Source organism: Dermacentor variabilis, chromosome 2, assembly GCF_050947875.1.
Source record: "Dermacentor variabilis isolate Ectoservices chromosome 2, ASM5094787v1, whole genome shotgun sequence".
NCBI classification, from domain to species: domain Eukaryota; kingdom Metazoa; phylum Arthropoda; class Arachnida; order Ixodida; family Ixodidae; genus Dermacentor; species Dermacentor variabilis.
The window spans coordinates 254,307,294-254,333,086 of NC_134569.1; the positions used below are offsets into that span (position 1 = coordinate 254,307,294).

Below are 25,793 nucleotides of genomic sequence, written 5' to 3' on the forward strand. Positions count from 1 at the left end.
CTTGCTTTAAAGCAAGTGCTTCGAATGGCCTGTGTAGGCGAATCTTTCCGGATAGGCTATTTATTACTCCCCATATCCTTGTCACGGGAGTAAACGCCGATAAACTCTCACAGAAAGCAGTCCATTAAACTCGTCTTAACCTTTTTGTGTGACGACGGATGACAGCGTTTATCCTGTTGTATTCAGTTTTCGCAGATGGATTTCCCGTTTTTCTCATTAGCTTTCGCTCCGCTCTCCCACGCGCTGCGCAGAGTTTCTTTAGTTTCAAATCAGGAGTAGGGAAATGATCTGGCAGTTTCAACATTGAGGTAGCCACTCTTTTGCTCTGCAGCATATCTGCGAACAGCTCACCAGGGATTCATCCAACGCTTCTCTGTATGTGTCCCAGCGTGTCACAGCACAGAATTGTCGCCCAGCAGTGTGAAATCCTGTGATGTTGGTGAAGATCAGAAAATGGTCACTGCCCATCCTGTCTGGGGCAGTTGTTGACGATACGACAAGGTCTGTAGAATGAATCACGAGGTCTATGGCACTCCATATGAATCTGGTGGTCTGAAGAAAGTCGGTTTGCCATCGTTCGCGATACATAAGTCAGCAGCATCCACGGCTGCGACAAGTTCCTTTCCTCGGGAATCTGCAGTCTTATCTCCCCAAAGAGAATGATGTGCGTTAATGTCGCCACAGAATATTCTAGCAGAGGGACAACGAATTCAAAGGTCCTTTATAAACGTCTCCATGGAGACCTTCCTGCGCGGACTTATATACACCGACACCACACTGAGTTTTCGTTTTCCTAGGCACACTTGCACAGCGGCGACTTCCAAGAACAAAGGTCTTGCACTGGTAAGGTGACGTGAGGTATTTCTCGCCTGATGTATATCATCGCACTTCCATTTGCAAATGACGGTATACTCGGATTTTCATGTCTGATGTACCCTGGGATCGTCCATTCATTTGGGAGACCGGCCTCCGAGAGGGCTAGAATTGGTATAGGCATGTCTCGAAGGAAAAGGCTCAGTAGAATACCGGCGCAGTTCCACTGCATTATTAAGGGCACTTTTGGACGACGGAATGGACCAAGTGGGCGAGAAATTGTCATTATGCTACTGAGGGTATGTGGAAGTAGAGAGTATTACTGACTCAAGAGCCAGCACTGCTTCCGACATATCCTTCGTTGAACTAGCAGGCATCTTCACGACGTGGGAGCGTAGTGCCGTGAACAAAGCGCGTATCACATGCTGGCAGTTTTCCTGCTGACTGTTTCCAAGTGGTACTTGAGGTCGGTTTACTGCGGCCGCATAGGTGCGTTTTTCGGACTCTTTTCGAACAAGTTTCTCAGCAGCTGTGACCGTTTGCGTTGGCTCAATAACTTCGTTTATCGGTGTGAGACGCGGGAAATGAGATGCGTACTCTGTTTCCAAACCAGTTTGTTGTGGCGCTCTGGACGTCTTCTTCGTGTTAGATGGTGCGCTTGCACTCTGGACCCAGAACAAACAACTTATTTCTTCGCTGAGCAGCTGTTCGCGCAAGACATCGACAGTAGCTAGCAGGATGGTCACCGCCGCAATTTGCACACACAAAGTTGTCTTTACTTGCACAAGTCTTAAAGTCATGAGGTCCCCCACAGCGCTTGCACCTCTGTTCCCCACGACAGTACTTAGCGATATGTCCGAAGCGCTGACACTTAAAGCAGCGTGGGGGTGTCTCCACGTAGTAGACAAGCTCGTGTCTGGTGAAACCAAGGTTGATCTTCTCCGGGCGTTCAGAATTTGGAGCAAATGTGAGAACCACCGAGTTAGTGCGCCTTGACTCCCTATCAGATGGCGAGGTTTGGAACCGACGGATGATTCTTCTTGCATGGAATACTCTCTGAGGTCTCAGGTAGGTGAGCAGCTCTTCAACCGTGTACCATTTAGGGACTCCTCTAACAATGCACGTGTTTTTCATATAACTGTGTGGGACAAGGGCAGATATGACTATGCCGCCGATATTCTTGGTCTCTGGAAGGACGTTGGCTTGTCCTTCTGTCTCCACACCTAAGAGCAATGCTCCCTGTGCTGTGAAGTGGCTCTTCACTGGTGCTCCACCAAGGATCGTTTCAAGCTCAGAATACAGGACAATAGAGTTTACTTGCCTTAAATCATCTCTTTCGGATGCCGCAGTGATTAACACTGGAATGCCCTCCACCCTGTCTTTACGATGGCGCACAATTCGGAAACCACCATCGTCCATGTCTAGGTCTGAAGGGTTCGCCACATTGTCGTCCTCGATGATAGTTGACTCGTCCTCAGATTCACCAGTGTCTTGTCGCTTGCAGTCAGGCTGGCTTGTACAAACCAGCTGGCGTTTCTGACCCTGTGTCAGCCCTTGGGTGGTCATGGCGGGGTGCTCGTCGGTGCCAGCTTGGTTCCTTCTAGCACCTTGTGAGGCGGCGGGTGGCACAGCACCCGTCGGTCTCCGATACGGAAGGTACCTTTTCGAGTCAACAGACGTCTTGAACCGTTCTGACCAGTAATATTACCAGAAAATAACGATAAATGTAGGCAGAGCTACTCAGACAGGCAAGCAGCAGGTTCGTCGTCTTCTTCTTCCTCCTGAGCACCTTAAACTGGCCTGTACCACCACCAGTGTATCTGCTACATGGCGTTCTAGCTGATGTAATAATATATAAGTGCAGGGAAAAATTGCAGATGTCGACATTGCGCAGCGCGCATGTCACATCGCATGTCTCCTGTCGCGCTAGGACTCGTTTACAGGATACTTTTTCGTTGCATTCTACCAAGCGATGGCATGGCTCAGTCGTAGAGTTGCTGGCTCCCACACAGCGGGCCCACGTTCGAGCCCGTAGGGAACTGGCATTTGTTTTCTTATTCCCGGGTATAGCTGCTACGGATACCGGACATCGGCTGCGGCAGCGGACATCATTGCCAATCGAAACGGCTATTGGGAGCCCATAACAGCTTGCGCTGTAAAAGGTCGCAGTTTAGCCTGGAAGGCGAAGTATTGGTATAAATGGCATAATATTAGACTACACGAAGTAAGGTTCATAGTTTTATCTTCCGTCTCAATTGCAGTAAGCAATGACCAAGAGCAGCGGCTGTTGCAACGATGACATCATGAATAGCGCCGGTAGCACGGTGAGAAGCGCTTTGTGCTGCCTCTCACGTCCCAGCGTCTCGGAAATGTGAGATTACGTGACCTCCAACACTAGGTGTGAGGGAATATCGCGCGCGTGGAGTCAGCAGCCATTTTGGCTAGCCCTCAGGCTTTGCAACGGTCCGCGACTCATCTCAAAGATACATCCGCTTCTTCTTTCTCTCCTTTGTCCACTGCGTCTTTAGATGAACCACCAACAAGCCTGGTCACACGATTTGCCTCAAACAATGGCTCGTGGGCCCCCATAAGCAACCAGCAGCGTGGGCAGTCATGTGCAGCCACGGCCGGGCTAGAGGACGAGACGCACGCTGCGTCCGCATCTCCATGTAGAGCTTGCCTGCTCACGTGGCCTCAAACAATTAGGCGGTTTTACGTGCCAAAACCACCATCTGATTATGAGGCACGCCGTAGTGAAGAACTGCGGAATGATTTTGATCCCCTTGCATTCTTTGTTGTGCCCCTAAATTTTAAGTATACGGGCGTTTTCTGAATAACCTGCATGGGTTTGCTTTGTAGGAACAGTTTGGAAAAATCGCAAGAGGCAATGGCGGGCGGATGCTGCTAACCACGCCACCGAGAAAACTCGATACACTGAGCGCAAGCGATAGCGGCGGACTGTAGGCCTACAGTCACTGAAGTCGTTGTGTGTAACCTCATCAAGAAACATAATGACATAACCAATAAATGAGAAAGACTTTAATGAACCGTCGGCATTAATTCAGCGGTAAATACCGGGGCCACACGTTTTAGCTTCGCTGTTTAACCATCTGTACGGAGTGCGTGGCGGTAATATTTTTTATTTTCACGGTTGTTTTTGCATTGTGCCCCCATCGAGATGTGGCCGCCGTGGCCGGGATTTGATCACGCGACCTCGTGCGTACCACCGCAACACCAAAGCCATTGTAGCGGCAGCAGCATCGGCGTCGCACGAGAGATGACGTACACGCTCGCGTCTACACGAGGCACGAGCGGCTTGCACGCTCCGGCACCGGCTAGCGTTCCGAAGGAGATTATTAAAAAGAATGCTACGCTAAGAGATCGAGTGTCGGTTCTTCCTCTCCTGCGAGAGTCCGAGACTTTACCGGTCTACGTGGTCGCTCGTCGCCACAGTTTCCCGACTCCGGGCGTGATACTGCCATACGCTCCTGTGGTAGAGACGACCATGGACCAGACCAACGCTACGAGAGCTCAAGGACAGAACCCTTCCGAGGAACGCGGTGAGCCACAGTACTGGGACCAGCATCCTTCGGCATGGTTTCTTCAGGCCGAAGCGTAATTTCAAGTCGCTGGTATCCGCTCTCAAGCCTCGAAGTTCCATTACGCCGTCGCAACGCTCTCGCCCGCCGCCATTGACGAGGTAGCAGATTTGTTGAACTCCCCATTGTCTGCCGCCGCCTATGACGATCTCAAGGCAGCACTGCTACAGCGCACAGCAGCTTCACAACGTTCTCGCATCCAGCAGCTTCTTTCCGCTGAAGAACTCGGCGACCGACGCCCTAGTCAACTTCTTCGCCGAATGAGCCAGCTGCTCGGATACAACGCGAGATCAATCGACGACACGCTGTGGCGCGAATTGTTTTTGCAACCACTCCCGGCTAACGTGCAGGTGGTTCTGGCGACATCCTCTACCATGGACCTTACCGTACTTGCCGCTTTGGCCGACAAAGTCATGGAAGTAGCCACCCCAACCATCGCAGCCACGTCACCGTCTCCGGGTGACAATACAACCGCTCTGCAAACTATTCCCTGCTCTTTCGCAGTGCAATCTCCGTTCGACTCCTTGTGTGAGCGCCTGGAACGCGTCATCTGTGGAGCGGAACATCGCCGCACATCTTGTCGCCCACGCAGCCGTAGTTCCAGCAAGTCAAGACGCACGGGCACCCGAAATGAAACCTCAACTACAACGCCTGGCGTTTGCTACTACCACCGCCGTTTTGGAAACGACGCTCGTCCCTGTCGGCGTCCCTGCGCTCGGCAGGGAAACAGGCCGGCCGACCTCTAACGGCGACAAGTGTTCCGGCCCAGCACACAAGTCGCCTTTTCTACGTGACGGACAGAGCTACGGGACAACGATTCTTAGTCGACACAGGTGCTGGCGTCAGCATTCTTCCCGCAAAGTACTCCGACCGAAAAGCGACACCTGTCTCGTTTTTGCAAGCCGTCAACGGCACCAGGATTCCAGTTTTCTCGTCACGCTTCTTCATGCTAAACCTTGGCCTTCGATGAGCATTCCGCTGGATTTTCCTGGTTGCAGACGTCCGCCATGCAGTCATTGGAGCAGATTTCTCGCATAACTACGGACTCCTTGTGGACATCCAACGACGCCGTCTCATCGACTCCGCGACCCAGCTATCGGTTCCCGGCGTCGCATCATCAGGCACATCGCCCATAGCGCCTATTTCTGCCATGTTGGACGAACCTTTCGCCGCACTCCTACGCGACTTTCCCACTTTGACGCGCCTGCCGGACTGGACGCAACCGGTACAACATGATGTGTGCCACCACATCGTCACCTCCGGCCCACCGGTCTATTTCCGACCCCGGCGTTTGTCTCCGGAGAAACTCAAGATCGCTCGCGCGGAGCTCGAAAATATGCTGCAACTTGGCATCATCCGCCTTTCCTCCAGTAACTGGGCATCACCACTTCACATGGTGCCTAAGAAGACGGGAGACTGGCGCCCATGCGGCGATTACCGGGCACTAAACAATGTCACAGTTCTTGACCGCTACCCTCTACCGAACATTCAGGACTTCACGCTAGCGTTGCACGGTGCGACGATCTTTTCTAAGATCGATCTCGTTCGCGCCTACCATCAGCTGCTGGTCGCTGAAGAAGACATTCCCAAGACCGCCATCACCACACCCTTTGGTCCTTTCGAATTTCTCCGCATGCCTGTCGGTTTACGGAAAGCGGGCCAATCCTTTCAGCGTTTCATTGATTCCGTCACCCGAGGTTTGCCTTAAGTTTTTGCATACATTGACGCCCTTCTCGTCGCAAGCTCTTCGGCAGAAGAACATCTTCACCACTTGCGGTTGTTGTTCTCACGCCTTGCCAGCAAAGGAATTGTGATCAACGCCGCCAAGAGTAAATTCCGTCAACCCGAACTCGAGTTCCTCAGTCATATCGTCGACGCTAATGGCATTCGACCTCTGCCGTCCAAGATTCGCGTCATCGAAAACCTTCCCCGACCGACCACACTCACCAAGTTTCGCCAATTTCTCGGATTTGTCAATTTCTACCGCCGATTCATTCCCGAGTGCGCACGACTTATGGCTCCGCTAGACGCTCTCCTGGTAAACAAACGCAAACAATTGCTTCAGTGGACTGAAGAGGCCACCGACGCTTTCACAAGAGTCAAGTCCGCCCTCGCCGACGCCACGCTGCTTAGACACCAAAAGCCAGACGCACCCACTGCCATCATGACCGACGCTTCAAACAACGCCATTGGTGCCGTTCTGCAGCAATTCATCGACAATGCGTGGCATCCACTCGCTTTTTTCTCGAAGAAACTGAAGCCTGCGCAGTCCCGCTACAGCGTGTTCGGCCGTGAATTACTCACTGTTTACCTGGCTATCAAGCATTTTCGCCATTTCCTCGAAGGCCGTGCATTCACTGTCTTCCCCTTGTGCACGCAACGAATCGCTTGGCGTCCTGTTACTCGCCCCGCGAGATTCGACACCTTTCCTACATCTCCGAATTTACAACAACGTTCCCCCACATCAAGGGCACCGACAACCTTCCAGGCGACGTTCTGAGTCGTGTCAATGTCGTTTCCACGTTGACATCGGAAAATTTCATCATCGAGGCCGCCAGTCAGCAGCGTGACGACACTGAACTTCGTACACTCCGGAATTCGTCAACGTCCCTGAAATTGGAAGACGTCGTTGTGACCCCAGATGGTACGTCCGTCGTCTGTGACACTTCTAACGACACACCTAGACCATACATTCCGGCATCCCTTCGCAGACGTCTATTCGAAACCGTGCACAACCTGTCGGACCCTGGCATAAGCGTGACACAGAAGCTTCTTTCCAGTCGTTTCGTTTGGCCTCGGCTAAACGCTCAAGTTCGCGATTGGGTTCGCTGCTGTTTGTCGTGTCAACGTTCGAGGATCCAGCGTCACCCCATTCCGCCTGCCAATTCTTTTCTTCCATCGGATGCTCGTTTTGACACCGTACACCTGGACCTCGTCGGCCCTCTCCCACCTTCGAAAGGTTACTGCTATATACTGACATGCATCGACCGTTATACACGGTGGCCAGAAGCTACACCTATATCTGACATCTCAGCGCCCACTGTTGCAGCAGCTTTCGTGTCTACGTGGATCGCAACGTTCGGCTGCCCATTCACAATAATCACAGATCGCGGTCGACAGTTTGACTCAGCACTCTTCAACGAACTACTCAAACTACTCGTACCGACACGTTTTCGCACAACTGCTTATCACCCGCAGTCCAATGGACTAGTTGAACGTTTTCACCGGCATCTCAAGACCTCCCTTATGGCACATGAATCGCCGGAGAAGTGGGTCCTGCATTTGCCCCTCGTCTTACTTGGTATCAGAGCCTCACTCAAGAGCGACCTAGGTTGCTCCTGTGCTAAGCTAGTTTACGGGACTCACTTACGCCTTCCGTGCGATTTCTTTGTCGCCACCCCCAAAACGCCTATGCCATCACCTGCCCAATACGTTGCCGAACTGCAAGCCTTCTTCAGCCAGATACGCCCCGTGCCTACACGTTCACAAGAAGCAAGGTCTCCGTACGTTTCTCCCGCACTCACCTCTGCTACCCACGTTTTCGTGCGTAACTGTTCCGTGCGGAAGCCTTTGTAACCACACTACTCCGGGCCATATTGTGTTCTAGAGCGTCGCCCGACGACGTTTGTTGTGAATGTCAACGGCCGATCAGACACAATTGCCCTGGAACGTCTCAAATCCGCCTACATCGAAGCACCCGCGCCATCAGCTCCACCAGTATGCGACGCGACCCTGTTGCATCCTTCGCCGCCGCCTGCGCACGTGACACCAAAAACCAACGCCAAGACACGCCGCGTCACGTGGACTTTCCATCGTTCGTCGAACTTTCCTCCTCTCTAGGGGAGGGGGAGCTCTCTGTAGCGGCAGCAGCATCGGCGTCGCACGAGAGATGACGTAGACGCTCGCGTCTACACGAGGCACGAGCGGCTGGCATGCTCCGGCACGGGCTAGCGTTCCGAAGAAGATTATTAAAGAAAGAATGCTACGCTAAGCGATCGAGTGTCGGTTCTTCCTCTCCTGCGAGAGCGCGAGACTTTACCGGTCTACGTGGTCGCTCGTCGCCACACCATTAATCAACCACGGCGGGTGCTCACGTGACCTCCTCACCTACAACGCCGCGCATCACGCCACCATCCTAATGATCGTGGCACGCGTTTACTAGCATCCGAATCATACGGTGCGAGAAGTGCGATATGATCTATCGGACTTGGACTCTATACGGTGCATCATGGTGACAGCGACAGCGATACGCCTATCCTAATTGTCAGAATATTATGGTTATTATAGTAGAAAAAACTCAATTTGGCAAGAGAAAACGACGTCTCACCGACTACCTGACAAGCCTATCTAACCCAAAAGATAATGTCAGCGATTCCTAAACAAAATATTTCAGTGCACATAATACTATGACGTAGGCTCCCGAGATGTAATATTAAAGGATACAGGCTTAATATTGTGATAACCATTATCGCTGATCAGAATAATAAATACGAGATCGCATAACGTACTTTTCGCGACATAGGCACAACTGCAAAACGCAGCTTGAATTTATATGAAAATAGCAAAACTGCTAATAATACATTGTTACAGATATAATAGGGCCGATTTAAACACTACAGAATAGGTTATTCTGCACACCACAGAGTCATTCCTAATGTACTACATAAAGAAATAACAGGTGAGGGGATACAGTACATGTATACCCATTGCATGAGTTATCTTCAGGGCAGCCCACAGGTTTGATCTCAGTCGTTGGTAGAGTACAGTATTATACCGTACGGGTGAAAAACTTGGGGGAGAACGATATTATAACAATCTGATGCCGATGCTTTGTTCTGCACTGATGCAAAGTATCACGAATCCGGTCATCTCCTCATAGCAATGGGAATGTGATTCAGGGCCTGATGTATATTAAATTAGTAAATTGTCTTCTCCAATTTTTCATGGATGCGCACCAAGTAGAATCGTGCTATCTGCCATGTTCATTTTTCTAACATTCTCTTGAGATTTCAAGAAAAGCCAGCGTTTATATTCACATAGTGAGATACTCTTTTCCCGAGGAAATTTCGAATTCCGATTAGGCCCAATTGGTTATAAAAGTGCTCCATAGTGAATCTGGGAACGTGACTCGGGCTCAGAGCTTTGAGCCAGCGCTTCTCCGGAATCCCTAAATTTATATGGAACATAAATAGCCGATTACCTGTGGAATTATCGAGATTTTGCTTCGCAGGTCATGCAGACCGATGAATCGGATGTCAACGCCATCAATGAGGATGGGGCCGTCGGGCTCCGTCATGCGGAAGAGTGCGGCGATGATGGAGCTCTTGCCCGCACCCGTGCGGCCAACAACGCCAATCTGCACAGAAAGAAAACCCATTTTGCAGCTAGGGGGCCCAGCGTCTGCGGCGTGTAGTCAGAAGTCTCTATAAAGTCGGCTTCTGCTGCCAAGAACGTGGGCGCAAACACGCGCGCACACACAAACTTCCTCGATCGGCAATTTTGCGTGTATTCGGGAGTTTTTTTCACGCTTCTTTTAATCAAAACATTTTTATGTAGCATGTATTGAGCAACCGAATGCTGTATGAGCAGTTCTTCACAGTAGTCTACAATTTTCTCGTTTACACTTTTCATTTAAATATAATATTTGAGAAGCTGATTAAATAATTAACACTAAGTAATTAAGCGGAATGCAAGAAATAATCTGCTTATCGACAAGCGGCGCCAAACAACAATACTTTGGTCCAGCTGTGTGGCACTTCCATATCTTTAGGCTAAAATTACGTGGGACGCGTATGTTGAGGCACTAGACACGTATCACTTTGACTCACACGACATGCGCATAATCAAGCCCAAGTCAAGCAAACTCCGAAACCAGTACATGGTGAAAAAAATGTAACCATAGCCGGGCAATTCTAAATATAACAGCAGACCGCAAGCATCTCCATGTATTCGCATAATCATGCGGTGCTAAAAAAGCACAAGCTGCAAACAAGTGAAAAAGGAACGGCGCTTTATGATGATGAGCCTTATCGCGGAACGCTAGTGAGAGCAAGTGTAGATGGGATGGCTATAAATGAATGTCCAACAAAACGCGTACTTGGACTCGAGAAAAGTCGCGCCCAGCCGAACCATGTAGCCGTTACTGAAGATAACGGGATAGAAATGACAGACAGTAACAGCAAAGGGCGTGCGTTTGCTCGACATTGCGAAGAGAGGTTTAAAGAAGAATTTCTTGAAAGAATTCCACGGCTGCGCGATGACACCAGATCAGTGTTGGAATCACCCATATCACAACCGGAAGTAGGAACGGCTACAGATGACCTTGAATCTCGGCAAGTTGCCAGGGCCCGACGGTCTGAGAGCTTCATTTTACAAGACATTTAAAAAAGAATTGGCTCATGTGCTTACAGTTGTTTTTAATGAGGCTTACGAACTAGATGTCCTGCCGCGGTCATTCGGGGAAGCACGTATTGTATTAATACCAAAGACAGAACACACAGAGAAGTTAACATTGGTTTCCTCATAGAGGTCTATATCACTAACTAAGTGTGATTACAAAATCTTGATTAAAGTGCTAGGAAGGCGGCTACGGAAAGTAATTAAGGAATTTGGTTGGTCTTCGTCAAACATGTGGCATCATGGGGCGTTCGATTGTGACTAATATACATAAGATGCGGTGCGTGATGGAGTGCTGCGACATTATGCAAGAAGGGGTAGTATTTCTACTGGTTGATCTTGAGAAAGCGTTTGATTGTGTACCTCACGGTATTTTGCTTGCCATCCTAGACCACATTAATGTAGCATCCACCACTAGAGATGGGGTAGCTTTGGCGTATCGGAACTGCACTACGCGTTTAATTGTTAACAAGTCAGTGGGGTCCCCATTAACCTAAAGCGTTCTGTACGCCAAGGCTGACCCCTGAGACCCTCCCCTTCAGTATATATATATATATATATATATAGAAACAATGTGCCTAGCGACCATTGAAAACAGCAGTATTCAAGGCGTCAGGTTAACTGCATCGCAAGTTAAAATTCTGGCGTATGGGGATGACGTCGCAGTTTGTTGTACAGATAAAGAGAGTGTAGCTGCAGCTATCGCAATAGTAAAGGATTTCGGCAAAGTAACTGGAAGCCTGGTAATCTGCGTAAAGTGCCTTGGCTACTGGCATGGAGACTGGCCTTCGACCCGGGTCACTTTCGCCAGCGTCAAGTGGCTGACGACACCCGTTAAATACCTAGGCGTCCCGCTAGAATATTTCAAAAATAACGACGAGTATTGGCAAGAGCAAACAAGACAAACACAGATAAAAGCGAACAAGTGCAAGGATGGCCATCTGTAAATGTTTGCAGGGGCTACAGTTTCGAATCTATTTTTTGTCGCAGAACTCTGGTATGTAATGCAGGTGTTGCATTGTTCATTGGTAAACATACAGAAGTTGCAGCGAGTCTTCGCAGTAATTGGGTGGGCTTCGGATTGGGAACGATGCAGTCGAACGAATTTCTTCAGACGAGTTAAAGACGGAGGTTTGGGAATGACGCATCTCTTTATACGACAGGTCATAAACCGGTTTTTTTTTCCCACGGCTTAAAAGATCCTTTGTTGCGCACGGTGTGCCAAGTGAGGCTGAGGAGCGCGTTACCTGACTGTGTAATCTGTACAGAGAATACGACCGGTCCTGTTTGTAGATTTCTTAACGAATTTATTTTAAGTGTATGGTTCTTGTCCGTTAGCTATTCAAATGAGCACTTTTTGTTAGTGAAACGTAAAACTCTGTACAAAGATGCATGTCATGTAGTTCTACCTGTTCCAATGTACACGGCCATATACCGTGGAGGCAAATGGCAAGACGTGCCTAAGCAGATGAAAAGAATGCAACTAACGCCAGGGACAAAGTCTTTCTTTTTTAAGCTTCACACGGGCACGCTGACTGTCAGAACCTTTTTAGAAGATCGTGGTTTTTTCTTACCGTGGGGATCACTTTGCTTTATCTGTAAGAAACCAGAAACTATAGATCATGTATATCTAGATTGTTGGGCGGGTGCCTTCTTTTGGGAGGTACTTCAGAGGACTACCAAAAAAGTATTTCCTTTAGATCCACAGGGTATTAGATATTTATCTATACAAAACGATGATGGACGTCCGTTTGACCTTATTTTGCTTGTTAGGCTTGACTGTCTATGGCGCGCCCGTGTGGGGGGGTGGGGGTTTTCACTAAGATCCGTATGCTCGGCCTGCACGAATGCTTTTTGGAGAATGTACGTACACATTTGTAGAAATTCAGAAAGCACAAGATTGCGCACCTGCGTAGCTGTCGAGGGTGGTACCCTTGACCGCGCTCAAAGAATTCCGAAATTGTAAGCCCTGTAAGGCTGGCACTCGGTGCTGAAAACTTACTAATTGATCTTGTTTTTTCGAATGCCATCTGTTATTTGATATAGTGGTACCACTCAGGCAATGAAGAAAAAAAGGTAACGCGAGCGCTGTCTTCCGCATTGCAGCAGAAACCAGGGTTTAACTGTCCACACACGGAAAGAAAAGGGAATGAAAGTCGATGAAAAGATAATGTGTCGACAGTGGGCTGCCAAGCCGCAACCTTCGAATTACAGATTCATTCCGCGTTTTAATTTTTAAATACTGCTTTCTGCTTTTTAGCACCGCATGGTTATGTGATTACATGAAGTGATGTTTCCTATCTGCTATGATTTGTAGCACTGCCCAGCTACTGCAGCGAAACGGTTTACCTGACGAACCTCTATACATCAGCCGCATGCGGGGCCTCGTAGGGTGGGGGAGGGGGGGTCGAGGTGTATCTGGGCTGGCTAACGTCCGTACAGTGAACAATAAAATTTACCAACCATTCCTCTACCGGAAAATGGGATAAGCGCTTGTCTGTGGTATTTATTTCCTCGTGCGTATCCAGCTTTTCTGGACACAAGGGTTTAGTTCGCGTGAGGTCCACCACGTGGCGTACTGACCTTCAACTTTTCAAACTTCCCGTGGTGACGCGTGACGACGTCAACCAAGCAAACATGAAAAAAAATAAAAGCTACCTGCGCATTGAACTTCGCCACAGTGCTTGTCCCGCTGGCGTTATCAGTGTTCTTGATCAAGCGTATTCGCTCATCGCCTGGAAATTACTCGTCATCCTAAGAGCGTTTAGTCGCGACGAACAATGGTTGATTCTGGGCTTTTGATGCGGTTGTATTTTTTTCTTCTTGTTTTTTTATTTTCTTTTTTTTTTTCATTCTACGGAGCAAGGAAGCTAGCCTAACCGTCAGAAGCACTTCGGGGCAGCCTTTCTTCAGTCGGCACACATTGTTAACGTCGGAACATCGCACAGCGTCTACTAGAGACGCCGTCGTGGACTGATTTTGATTTTCCCCTATCGGAATTCGTTAAGGTGCACACTATTATTTCACTAGCGACTTTGCAATGCGCCCTCATGGGCTACCGCCGCAGCTGCAAATCTAGATGTGCTTAAGTATTACGTACGACATACATGGATACGTTGGTTTTTCACCTTGACACAAAAGTCACGACACAAGAGTTCAGCAAACTGTCCCTGTGTCGTAGCAGGGTGTGAGACCGGGCTAGTTAGTGTTCCATGCTAAAGTGGCGACACTAAAGAGGCGACAAGGATAAGCGCAAACTTCCAACTGGGCGCTTGTCCTTGTAGCCTCTTTAGTGTCCGCTGTCCACTCTTGCGCTAGTCACTTTAGTCTGTGTCGTCGTCCGTTAGCATGCTATGGCCGAAGCTGCTCGCAATATTACGTCACATTTACTGGCCACCAGGCAAGGTACACTCTTGGGTACGACATATACAGCACTTGCAGTTAGTTTCCAAAGTAGTCTCCTGTGGCGGTCATCCACGTGCGCGAAGCAAGAACGCTATTTCAAATTATTGTGCAGTAATATATGTGGGATTTGTATGTTCTCCACATTCTCTACCATGTTGCCGTTCGGCCTTTATTATATAGCCGCAATGTAGACTGTAGAAATTAATCTGCAGAAAACTAAAGTAATGCTTAACAGTCTCGGAAGAGAACAGCAATTTACAATAGGCAGCGAGGCACTGGAAGTCGTAAGGGAATACATCTACTTAGGGAAGGTAGTGACGGCGGATCCGGATCATGAGACGGAAATAATCAGAAGAATAAGAATGGGCTGGGGTGCGTTTGGCATGCATTCGCAGATCATGAACAGCAGGTTGCCATTATCCATCAAGATAAAAGTATATAATAGCTGTGTCTTACCAGTACTCACCTACGGGGCCGAAACCTGGAGGCTTACGAAAAGGGTTCTACTCAAATTGAGGACGACGCAACGAGCTATGGAAAGAAGAATGATAGGTGTAACGTTAAGGGATAAGAAAAGAGCAGATTGGGTGAGGGAACAAACGCGAGTTAATGACATCTTAGTTGAAATCAAGAAAAAGAAATGGGCATGGGCAGGACATGTAATGAGGAGGGAAGATAACCGATGGTCATTAAGGGTTACGGACTGGATCCCAAGGGAAGGGAAACGTAGCAGGGGGCGGCAGAAAGTTAGGTGGGCGGATGAGATTAAGAAGTTTGCAGGCATGGCATGGCCACAATTAGTACATGACCGGGGTTGTTGGAGAAGTATGGGAGAGGCCTTTGCCCTGCAGTGGGCGTAACCAGGCTGATGATGATGATGAATGTAGACTAGCAGCCATCGAACGCCATAAAGGCTATCCACATACTCAAAGATCTCGCGCACAACTCCTGACACTTAATTGTATTCAAGAGCTGTGCGACTGCCCAGGACATCCTTAGCGAATGTTACATAACACATTATGAGGTTTTACTTGCCAAAACCACGATTTCATTATCAAGCACGCCGTAGTGGACGATTCGGGAATAATTTAGACCACTTGGGATTTTTTTAACGTGCGCCTAACCCTAAGTACGCGGGTTTTCGCATTTCACACCCATTGAAATACGGCTGCCGTGGTTAGGATTCGATCCCGAGACGTCGTGATTAGCAGCCGAACCCAATAAAAGCTAAGCAACTACTGAGGGGAAGGAATGTTGGCAGTAGGAGAAAGGTGACAGCCGGCACGTGAGACAATTTGTTCCCATCCTCATTGTGCGAGAATCGGTACCATCTGTCGAAGAATGACGCCGTAGAGTGCACTGTATTCAATGTGATGGAGTTCGCGTCCAATATTTCAGACCCGAATCATACTGTAACTACTGACGACCAGGCATTCGGCTAATACGAGCAGTCGCTTGACAGCTGCCAAGCGCTGGCGTCCGCCACAGTAGCTACTTGACCTTTGTTCAACACTTGCCGACATTCTCGCCTTATTTCGCACCATTGCGTTTCAGCCATTTTATTTGTGACAAAATTTGGCCACCCTGTCAACGCTATGGTTTCTTATTTTTAAGTCACGTTTTATATTTAGGCTAATGCTGTCCTGAAATTTCCTGCGGTTTCACCTTTCCCAAAATGCCCGCATTTTTGTCGGCCTCTGTTCACATTTTGGAGGATTTTTAATAGACGTGGAAAACATTGCGTGGCCCCCTGACCAAGCTGCTCAAAAAGTCATTTTATATCACTGAGGTCCTGTGCAAGCTTCTGCCTTCTTGCCGTTCATCAACCTCCGGATTTCCCGGTCAACTCTATCCAACTTTGACGACTCCAATCCCACGGAAGTTGGCAACGATATAATGTCGATGGGATTAAAGCCATTTAAACCAATTCTACTGTGGATACGACCGCCGCTTTTGCTCACTGTGAACGGAAATATTGCGTTATTGAGCGCCATTCTTAAGCATTCAACTTGACAGTCAAAAAATTATGCGGATCCCATGTATGTGCGAATCGATGTAAGCAAAGCTTTCTGTGTTTGTTGTCATTTTCATACGTAATCTCCACAGAGTAGACAGGCACTCTCTAATGAAATGCTGTCAATGTTTGCCTGATTACGCCTGCCATTGTGATGCAAATAAACGGAACTTCAACTCATTTTCTCAGGAATAAACGCCGAAGGAAATGCTGACGTCCTCCTAAACAAGATCAACAAGCGCCGTAGTGCTCGATCTTATGATGCCCCTATTCGTAAGCTTATATACGTGATTCTTATTTTGAGGTGGGGGGGGGGCGATGTGCTTTTGTACCCTAGAAATGTCCCGCGGACGTCTCTGGTGTGCTCATTTTTATTCATAAGTACCCAATGAAAACTCTCATCGCTGCAACTTCATGATGTCCTGGTGGCAGGCCACCATGGCGTGTCGCGCAAGTATGACCACGCTGATTCATTTGGGTTGACATATACTATTTTGTGCGTCATGCTTCGCCACATTCATTTTTCAAACTATGCCAGAGCTCGAAAAGGGCGGCCAACTCACTACGTCCCTTTCCTCTGTTTACTTCCGCAAGGTGAGTGTTTATCGCTGTGGTTACCAAATACGCCCAGTGGTATGCTACCACTCAAGCCTTTCTGGCGGCTGAGCAACTTAAGTCGCAGGCTTTATTCAACATGGCGTCGACGTTAAATATGGCTATCCTCAGTTACTTTTCGGAGACTTTGCTCACCGCCTTCTCTCCAGTGTCATCTCTTACACTACTGGCTCCTGCTAGACACAACACAAACACGCAACGACCTTAATGAAGTATCAATTACACGCTAGTTGACATGCTGTCGATGTATATTTCCACTGAGCACCGGCATTGGAGCGGTGTCCTGTCTATGGTTACATTATCCGTCTACAGCCTCGCTCAACAACACCGCTCGTTACTCACCACGTTTTTTTTGTTTTTTTTTTTGTCGGCAAGAGCATAGTGTATTTCCTCTGAATGTGCTTTCGGCTTTAGGTGTGACCTTGCACGCCCGCTTATTCTTTTATGTTGACGGCGACCGTTGTCGTCAGGCTGGCGCCTCATTCTGAGCTTCGCAGTCACCAGAGAGCACAGAAAGCTGTCTTCACAAACAAACCACCGGGATTCGAGCCCATCTCCCAAATGCACCATCTTGCATTTGGAAGATAGGCACGCTAACCACTACGCTACCACCTGCCTCCACCGATTTCTGTTTATCTGCCTTCCCACTTCAGGTTTTTGCCGCAGACGCAGGCAGAACGGATGAAGAAACGAAAAAAAGGAAGGATTGCTTGAGCCACCAGCTGACATATGACCTTAACTTTGCCAGGTTATTCTCATTGGAGCGCATGTAGGTTTGCGGCTGCGTGCAGATTGTGGGTCGCCTTAGCTTTATTGTATATTTGCTTTCACCGACTGTTTTCAGCTGGAACTGAAACGCGGGACCAAAATGAGACCTACCGTTGAATATTTTTTTCTTGTTTTCTAGGTTTAAACCAAAAACGCTCATTTACACAAATGGGGATTTATTTAGGTAATGGCATAAGGATACTATATTTCGAGGTCATGTCGTGTCAATACGGGCCGGCACCACGTATCGACGAAAGGGCATCACAGTGCCGATGCACGCGGCCGGTTACTGAATGAAGAAAACAGGAAACGACTGTTTTTCAGTTCTCGCAACATATTGTACACAGAACACAAGGCACCCACTACCATGACATTTTATTTTTGACAACAGCTACACACAATGGCGGACTGATATACTTCCTAAAGAGGTTTCATTTTGTTTTTTCGTCGCAGAACCGCAAGCACAGGTTGCGTCGCGCGTATACCGCAGCCACGTACTGTGGCCGCGTTCTTTTTCTTCTAACAATGTGGCCCCTGGCGGCTTCACGCGCTCTCATAGGTGGCGGATTGGACTGTCACTCCAGAAGTTTAAATACATAACCTCTTGGCATGATTGTTAACATATTGATGGCTTGGATATGTTTGGCACGAGGCCCAAGACCCTGTCTTCTAACGCGTTCTTATGTTTGCGTTCGCGTCTGTGTCTTGAAGGGACGCGCACCGTACCATGCTGCAATGGTGCTTGCGTTGAGCGTATGTAAGGCGAGAAATGCGGTTCTAATATGTATGTTCACCAACTTGTGCAGTCAATCCATGTTTATAGTATTCGGTCAATAGTAAGAAGCATGAGTATGGCAACCGTAATCGCAAGTGTCACGTTATGGTTGTAACTTGTCGCGACAGCGTAGATGCAATCTACAGACACTGCCACTAAGGAATACGTGGCGAGGCATGACTGATGATTAAGTAATTGCGAAGACTGGTTTTCAGTAAATGTTTGTTACCAAGAACGGCGGGTGCTTACAGTACCGCAAAGGACGGATGCTGGGCGGTGACTCCAATCATTTACTCGCCACATCACACATCTACCCTAAAATTCAACTGGTATCACCAACTCTTGCTTATATTTTCTCGCCCCTAAACTGCGACTTCGCCTGTCACCCGGGCTCCAGCTTTTCCTCTTTGTCCCCCGCTTCTTTCCCAATCTGCTGAGACGTGCTTCAACTGAAGCTTGCTCCACCTTTTTCTCAATGAATGAAGGCATTCATTCATGCATTCCTAAGTTAGTGCAGGAAATAGCCTGTCTTTATCTCCATAGCCACCCTGTCTCTCACCTGGACTCTCCCATCGCAAAACAAAGTTGCTGTGATACAAATGGCTGGGCGTCGCACATACAGAATGGCGAGTAGCATGGCGGGCAATTTTCGGTGGGTGACGAGACAGTATATAGAACACCTTCTCTGGCATATCCACACTCAGTGCTTTGCTTTGTGAGCTACTATTAGCCGCTACGACAAAGCACGAAATGAAAGAAACCTAGCTGAGCTGGTCGCGGGCAGCTCTTTTTGGATTCGTGATGCGTCGATTTAAAATACGTATATTTCTTATCTAAGCCTAAATGACAGCGATATAGGCGAGGTGAGTTACGGTAGCTCGTTGGTTTGGACGAACAACACTCTTCACGCAGCACTTTCGTCTTATGCGTGCTTGCGAATGGGAATGAAAGACAGGAGGGTAACACGCCTTCCTGAAATGAAACATTCGGAATAATCCTCTGTTTGGCGGTTGGACATATGTCGAGGGTCCCCGAAACGAACCACCTGCATGTCTGTATCACCTTGCAAAAGGTACTCAGATGAAACGTTGTCACACGGATAGGCTTTTATTTATCATAAGGATATCTTTTTTGAAATTCCTTACCATGAGGTGAAAGCCGACCAATAAGCATTTATATTTTCTGTGTTATTAAAACATCTTGTTAATAAAAGGTTGCTGTGCTTTACAGCCCCCTAAATTAAAAAGTAAGTTATGCAAAATAAATTGGTGCGGTAAATGTGTAAACGCAGGCGCAAGAAAAGGCCTAGTCCGTTTCCCAGTATTCACTCAATGAAGATGGAGCACCTCTATACTCTCACGTTGTAGTAATGTCAAGAACAAAACACTTCCAAAAGAGTCAGTCATGAATGTTACTCATTATAAGATGATCTTGCGCTGGAAAAGAAAATAACACTCAAACATAACGATGGCTGCGCGCAAAGTGCTTCTTTTGATTCCGATCTGCGGATCAAGGCATCGGTTCGTCAGATTGGAATGCTCGTACATTGCAGCGCAATCTAAGGTCGTCAAATGTGATGGAGAATGTACGCCAGGGGTGCGATCGGAGATGGTTGTTCGGCGCGTTCATTCGGTTACCGGCGCGCGCGATCGGCCTACTCCGCGCCGACGTCGCCAGCCGCGGGGCGCGGCCACGTTTTCGGTGACGTCAAAATGACGACACGCCCCTGTCAATCATCCTCCCACCGAGCATTTCGCCTGCTAGGCGCCGAACCCGACGGGAGCTGGGAAGTTTGGAGCGATCATACGGCTTCGCATGGCGCGTCTGGTGGATTGGATTGGATCCAACAGGCGGCCTTTTCGACTGCGGAATGGCGCGTTTGAATGCAATCCATAGTTTAATTCGAGAAAATGGCGCTTCCGTTGGGAACTTAGGTTGTTGCGCTGGCGTTTCTAGAGGAAGGAGGAGAGCGGGTGGCGGTGCGAAACGCGTTTGAAGAAATGGCAGAATGTGAATTCCGGCGTCATTTTTGTTTCTCGGAACAAATAATCCGTTGGTTGTACAGAGAAATCGACAACATCATCGGTGCCAGCGAGCCACTGGAATGTTGTCGCTGCCTCTTGAAAAGTGCGCCACTCTTCCCGTCGTTCTTTTTTTCTTCTCGCTGCGCACGACACCACCTAGGGACGACGCAAAGAACCTAATAGTTATAAATTGCAGTAGTCACACGTACTACTATTTGAAAACGTGTTTGGGCTTGAGAAGAAAAAATACATTTTTTTAGATAAAGATTTAATTCATTTGGAAGACGAGAAACATTTGGTTTTGTAGTATACTGTTTGCAAGCAGACGACAAACGACGGAAGTAAACTTCTGGGGAGGTCACCGCTCCCTGACTGGCTGCTCTCTCCGCCCCGCTGTCACAAATTTTGCATACTGCAACTTTGTGACATTGCAGCAACTGAACAGAACGCGTATCGAACAAAATATCTTCGATCGCGCCCCAGTACTCGCTTCACGCGCGCAATCTGATAAGATAACGCTCTTTCGCTATTGAATCCGTGACAACAACTGGATATTAGAAACACATGCAGGCGCATCTTGAGCTAACTTATAACTTTGGAACTGCGGTTAGACGCTAAAAAAAGCCCGCCCCCCCCCCCCCCCCTAGTAAAAGAATAGAGCTGCTTTCAATATACAGAGTGGTTGTGGTTTAAAAGGGCCCCAAACACTGCACAGCGGCGCCTACATAAAGGAAATTCAACAGCGAACCACTTTGCAATTACTGGTATTTATCAAACCAGCATATCGTGGTTCAATGTAGCCATGTAGCCCAGGTGCCAGTTCCACCACGGGTACTGAGTCGGAGCTCATATTTTATGTCAGCATTAATGGTCCCAAAATCACAGTATTTTTTTTATATCTTATCATTTGAGAGCTGAAATACATCCAGCGGAACCCTCACCTTAATATTTCAGTACTTTTCGCTCTAACGTGCATATCCATGCTGATTCATGTGTTACAAAGTACTGAAAATGTGCCAAATGCTTTCCTCCAGGAAGCTGTTTTTATTCCTTATGATGCCAGGAAACCGAGCCTGATGCCACCAACGCTCAGAAGCCTAATCGGGAGCGCGCACAATGTTCTCGCACACCTTGTGGGACGTACCGTAGCGCTGAGGTGCTTCTTGTAAAATGTATGAGAATCCGTTGTAAAGACAGACGTGCAAGGTTGGGCCATGTGCTTAAGCTCATGAAGTTGATTTGTGCCAAGATAACCTGTCCAAGCTTTCACACTTACTTTATAAGAAGTCTACAACACCGTCAATATGCCGGCTGCTTTTAACTGCACGAAACAAAACTATTGAAACGATACAAACAATGTTAACATCATTTTATCATTCGATTGTTCAGATTGGTTAGCTCTAGATGCGGAGTAAGTTGAGAAGTTGTTTGCGTAATTAGCAAAGCTACGTTAATTACATTTTCAGTAATGGTTCTTACGTGGCTAAAGAAAATGAGCAGTTTGGAGCCCGTCCTCAAGATTATGCAGCCAAGCGAAAAAAATTCGACTAAACATGCTTCTGTAAGAGCCCATGCGAACAAAAATTTTCCAACACACTTGGAAGACGTAACTGACGCAGAAAAAGAACATCTGAAAAGTCACAGAAAGAACTACACTTCACGACGGGACACAAAGGAGGAACCACACACAAACTGCGCTAACTTTAAGCGCTGTTCTTTATGTGATAATGAAACAACTAGCCTGTCAGTCATTCCTTCCAAACCTGTGAAGTCAACCTAACCACATCTAGGCTTTTGTGATGCTGTCATCAATAGTATGGCCCCGTGAACGTGTTCCCCGTGGCCACATAGTCGCGTTCCATTTTTATTCATGCTGCTTTCTGGAAGGCAAGCATTTTAAAGTTTTAGTGTCAATACGGCAGTGAACGTGTGCCGCCGTAAGTTTGCTTGGTCACAGAAGAGTTGCATGACAAAATGATGGTGCAGATTTAGCGCGTCGCTGGCATCAAGACAATGCGCTGCCGCTGAGGGAAGGAAGATAACGAAAGTGAACAGCTTGGTAGCATGCTCAAGGAGCCGTGCCGATGGTGGCGGTGCCATCATGACGAAATCTGAGGCGGCGATACTGACGGCTGAGGCGTTTCAAGGTCGATTCAAATAGGTCGCGAAGCTTCTGGCGAAAAGCGGTTCAGTACAGATTATCACCGACATCAGCATGGGGGGTTATGGGAGCAACGATTGAAGCGCGACTATGTTTGGAGGGAACAAACATTCGGAAAGAAAAACGCGTTTTTTAATTAAAACGAGACACAGTTAGATTCATTCAACGAAAATAAAATTCGTAGTCATTTTTATATATTCGTGACGGGTTAAGAAAATACAAGTTTAATTTTATTATTATTAATAAATGCATTTCTTTTCAGCGCCCGTCTCTACAGGGGGCGTTGACGCCACTATCACGCGCAATGCAATGCACGTCTTGAAATGCGCAGAAAGGCGCACTCGTAATGTTCACCTGTTGAAATACGCCCCCCTCACAGTTTGTGCTTTCTTGCTTGTCGAAGTTTGTCTGAATTTGGTGACGCGGGTAGCTTCATCGCTTCTTAATCTGTTCAGTTAAAACGAGTGGGTTACGACCGCCAGATAATTGTGTAGTTGTTTTCGTGAGACTGCGCTGACCGACGGGCTTGGCATCCGACAATAGGATCAGCACTCTACACCTAAAGCTTTCGTCGGCCTCCAAAGAAAGTATGTTCTGTGCAGGGATGCGATTTCGACAACCGTACGGCTGGCCTCTTCCTGCATCGCTTTCCACGCTGAAAGCTCGAAACGCCCATCAAGTGGTATGGCGGGGCACTTGAATATATAGCTCCAAAAGAAGGACAACAAAACAAATTTCGCGCCTTCGAAAACAAAATGACGCCACTTCTGCTTCTAACGGACATGGCGTCACATTATTTTTTCTTCCGGCGGAAGTGTTCCCACCACATACAGATGGCGCTAAGCCCCATGAACCGCCGATGGACCGCCATGTTTTGAACGTATGGGCTCCTATGGAAGCTTCGCTACCAGGTATATTAGAGTGTTTTAGTTGAGCGTCTTTACGGTACGCTCCGCTCCGAGCTGCCCCGCTAAGCCACAGCGGAGCGGCAGGATATTTTCACGTTTTAGTTATACGTTTAGCGTAGCGGAGCGGACCTTTCGTAGTTGCAGCGCCCCCTGGCTAAATTCAGGGTAATGAAACAAAATAAAAACACTTTATGATCACTCTCATACAGTAAAATGTATATATGTATATATATAACATTTCTCCATGAAATATCTAGACGTGCGCTTGTTATGCGTTACCGGTCCATTTTATCCAATGGAAAATAAAGCGGCGTCTTGGGGAACGCCACGTGTTAGCCAGCGCGCTTGTTTTCTGCATGCAATCCAATCCGTTCTGACGCCAACGCTAGCCAAAGTGCTGCGCGGCACGCTCCGCTCAGGCAGCTTCTAAGCGGACCGTGTTCCTCGCTCCGCTATCCCGCTTACGGCTAAGCGGGCGGCGCATGCGCATTCGCGCTTCCGCTCCGCTTAGCTGCTTAGCGGAGCGTAAACACGCTCAACTAAAACACTCTATTTACCTTGGGCGTTTTTTTTTTCTTTCATTCCTTTTTTTTCAACGAAGTCGCAAGCTTTAACGCTGGCCCAACTCCGACGCGGCCTATTCAAATAGATGTAAAACGCCGAAACGCTTTTCTGAGATAACCCCTGGGCCGATTTTAATGAAATTTGCTGGATTCGGGAGAGAAAGGTAAATTCTGGTGACTATTGGAAGCGAAATTTCTAGTTAGGGCTTGAATTCTGATAAAAGATTTTCAAAAATTCGAAAGTGCGAAAAATACAGAAGAGCGAAGTTTACAAATTAATAACTCCGCATCAAGAACTGATATAGCGGTTCTGTAAGCAGCATCATTTAGACAATTCAAAGCGGACAAATCCAATATGCCAAATTATATCTTACGTGAAGTCGTTACGTTGTGAACAAGGGTTGTGGAAAAGCTGTATTTCCACGTTACTAATTTTTTTTAGATTCATGCGTAATATGTAAATTTTGTCCGCTGTAGATGTGCTGTTAGATGCAATGTACAGAATTGTGATATCGGTTTTCATTGCCGAAAGAGAGAGTTGTAAACTTAATTGTGTCGTTTTCTGAAAATTTGCGATTTTTGGCAATTTTGAATAAACAAATGATGACCTAAATCAAGAACTCTACACAACCAGCCACTAGACTTTAAGTTATTCTTTTAAGTGCAAGAAACCTTGTAAAATTTAATGCAGTGGTTGTGCAGAAAAACGAATTCTCCTTTTACATGTATTTGGATAGGACCACCAGAGCTAAAGGTTCCTTTTAAGGGCTACTTTCCCCACTATCGCGTCCGCGTGTAGAGCAAAATCCCGAAGATAGCGTAATACCTGCCTGACCCGCAGCGAAGGTGAAGCAAGCGTTCAGCCCTCCCCATACGTGGGCTGATCCCGAATGTAACGCCATGCCAGGCCGATCTGCGGCGGAGGTGAAGCAAGCATTAAGCACTCCCCATACGTGGGCCGATCCCGAAGACGGTGCAATGCGGGGCTGGCATACGGAGGTGCAGTTCGCCATTGCCCTCCCACAGAGTGGGAGGGCACTGAGATATTTTACTTATCAAACATCAGGTCATCGACGGCGAAACCAGGGACACCAAAACCATCCTCATGCTCGACCTAGAAAGCGCCTTCGACAAAGTGACGCACTCTGCCATCCTCGCGCAGGTATACCATCTAAACATAGCGGAGAGGTCGTACGAATATTTCAAAGACTTCCTCACCGGCAGAACGGCGAAGCTCAGAGGCGGCGACCTGAAGACGGACGAGAAGACATTAGGGAGCCAGGGCACTCCCCAAGGCTCCGTTATCTCACCCATGCTATTTAACCTTGTTATGATTCAAGTTGCCAAAAGACTATGACAGATTGAAGGACACGATATACGTGGACGACATTACGCTGTGGGTGGACGGGGGCAGTAATGCCCACATAAGATCCACACTACAGACGGCCGTCGACACGATCGAAGAAAGCCTGGAAGGTACGGGATTGCGTTCCTCCCCAAGTAAGTCGGAGCTCCTGTTTTACCAACCGATCAAAACGCACAGAATCAAGGAGCAAAGGAAACACGAAAAGATCAAGATCCGCACCAGGGATGGTAACACAAGACCGACGGTCAGCAAGATCCGAGTCCTGGGCATGACGATCGAAGCGCTCGGCAGGAACGGAGACGCCGTCACCCGCATCATGGGTAAGGCGGCCAACGCCACCAGACTGCTCAGGTGCATTACCACCGAGAAGGGAGTCATGAAGGAGG

The 25,793-nt window shown here is 48.0% G+C and overlaps 1 protein-coding gene across 2 annotated transcripts in view; it reads right to left on the bottom strand.

Moving 5' to 3' along the window:
- LOC142573242 (ATP-binding cassette subfamily C member 4-like) overlaps positions 1 to 25,793 on the bottom strand; it is a 495,730-nt gene that overhangs the window by 86,800 nt on the left and 383,137 nt on the right. For both annotated transcript variants that reach the window (XM_075682847.1, XM_075682846.1), the window contains one exon: positions 9,613 to 9,768. In XM_075682847.1, the coding sequence (XP_075538962.1) occupies positions 9,613 to 9,768 (156 nt within the window). The remainder of the gene's footprint in view (positions 1 to 9,612; positions 9,769 to 25,793) is intronic.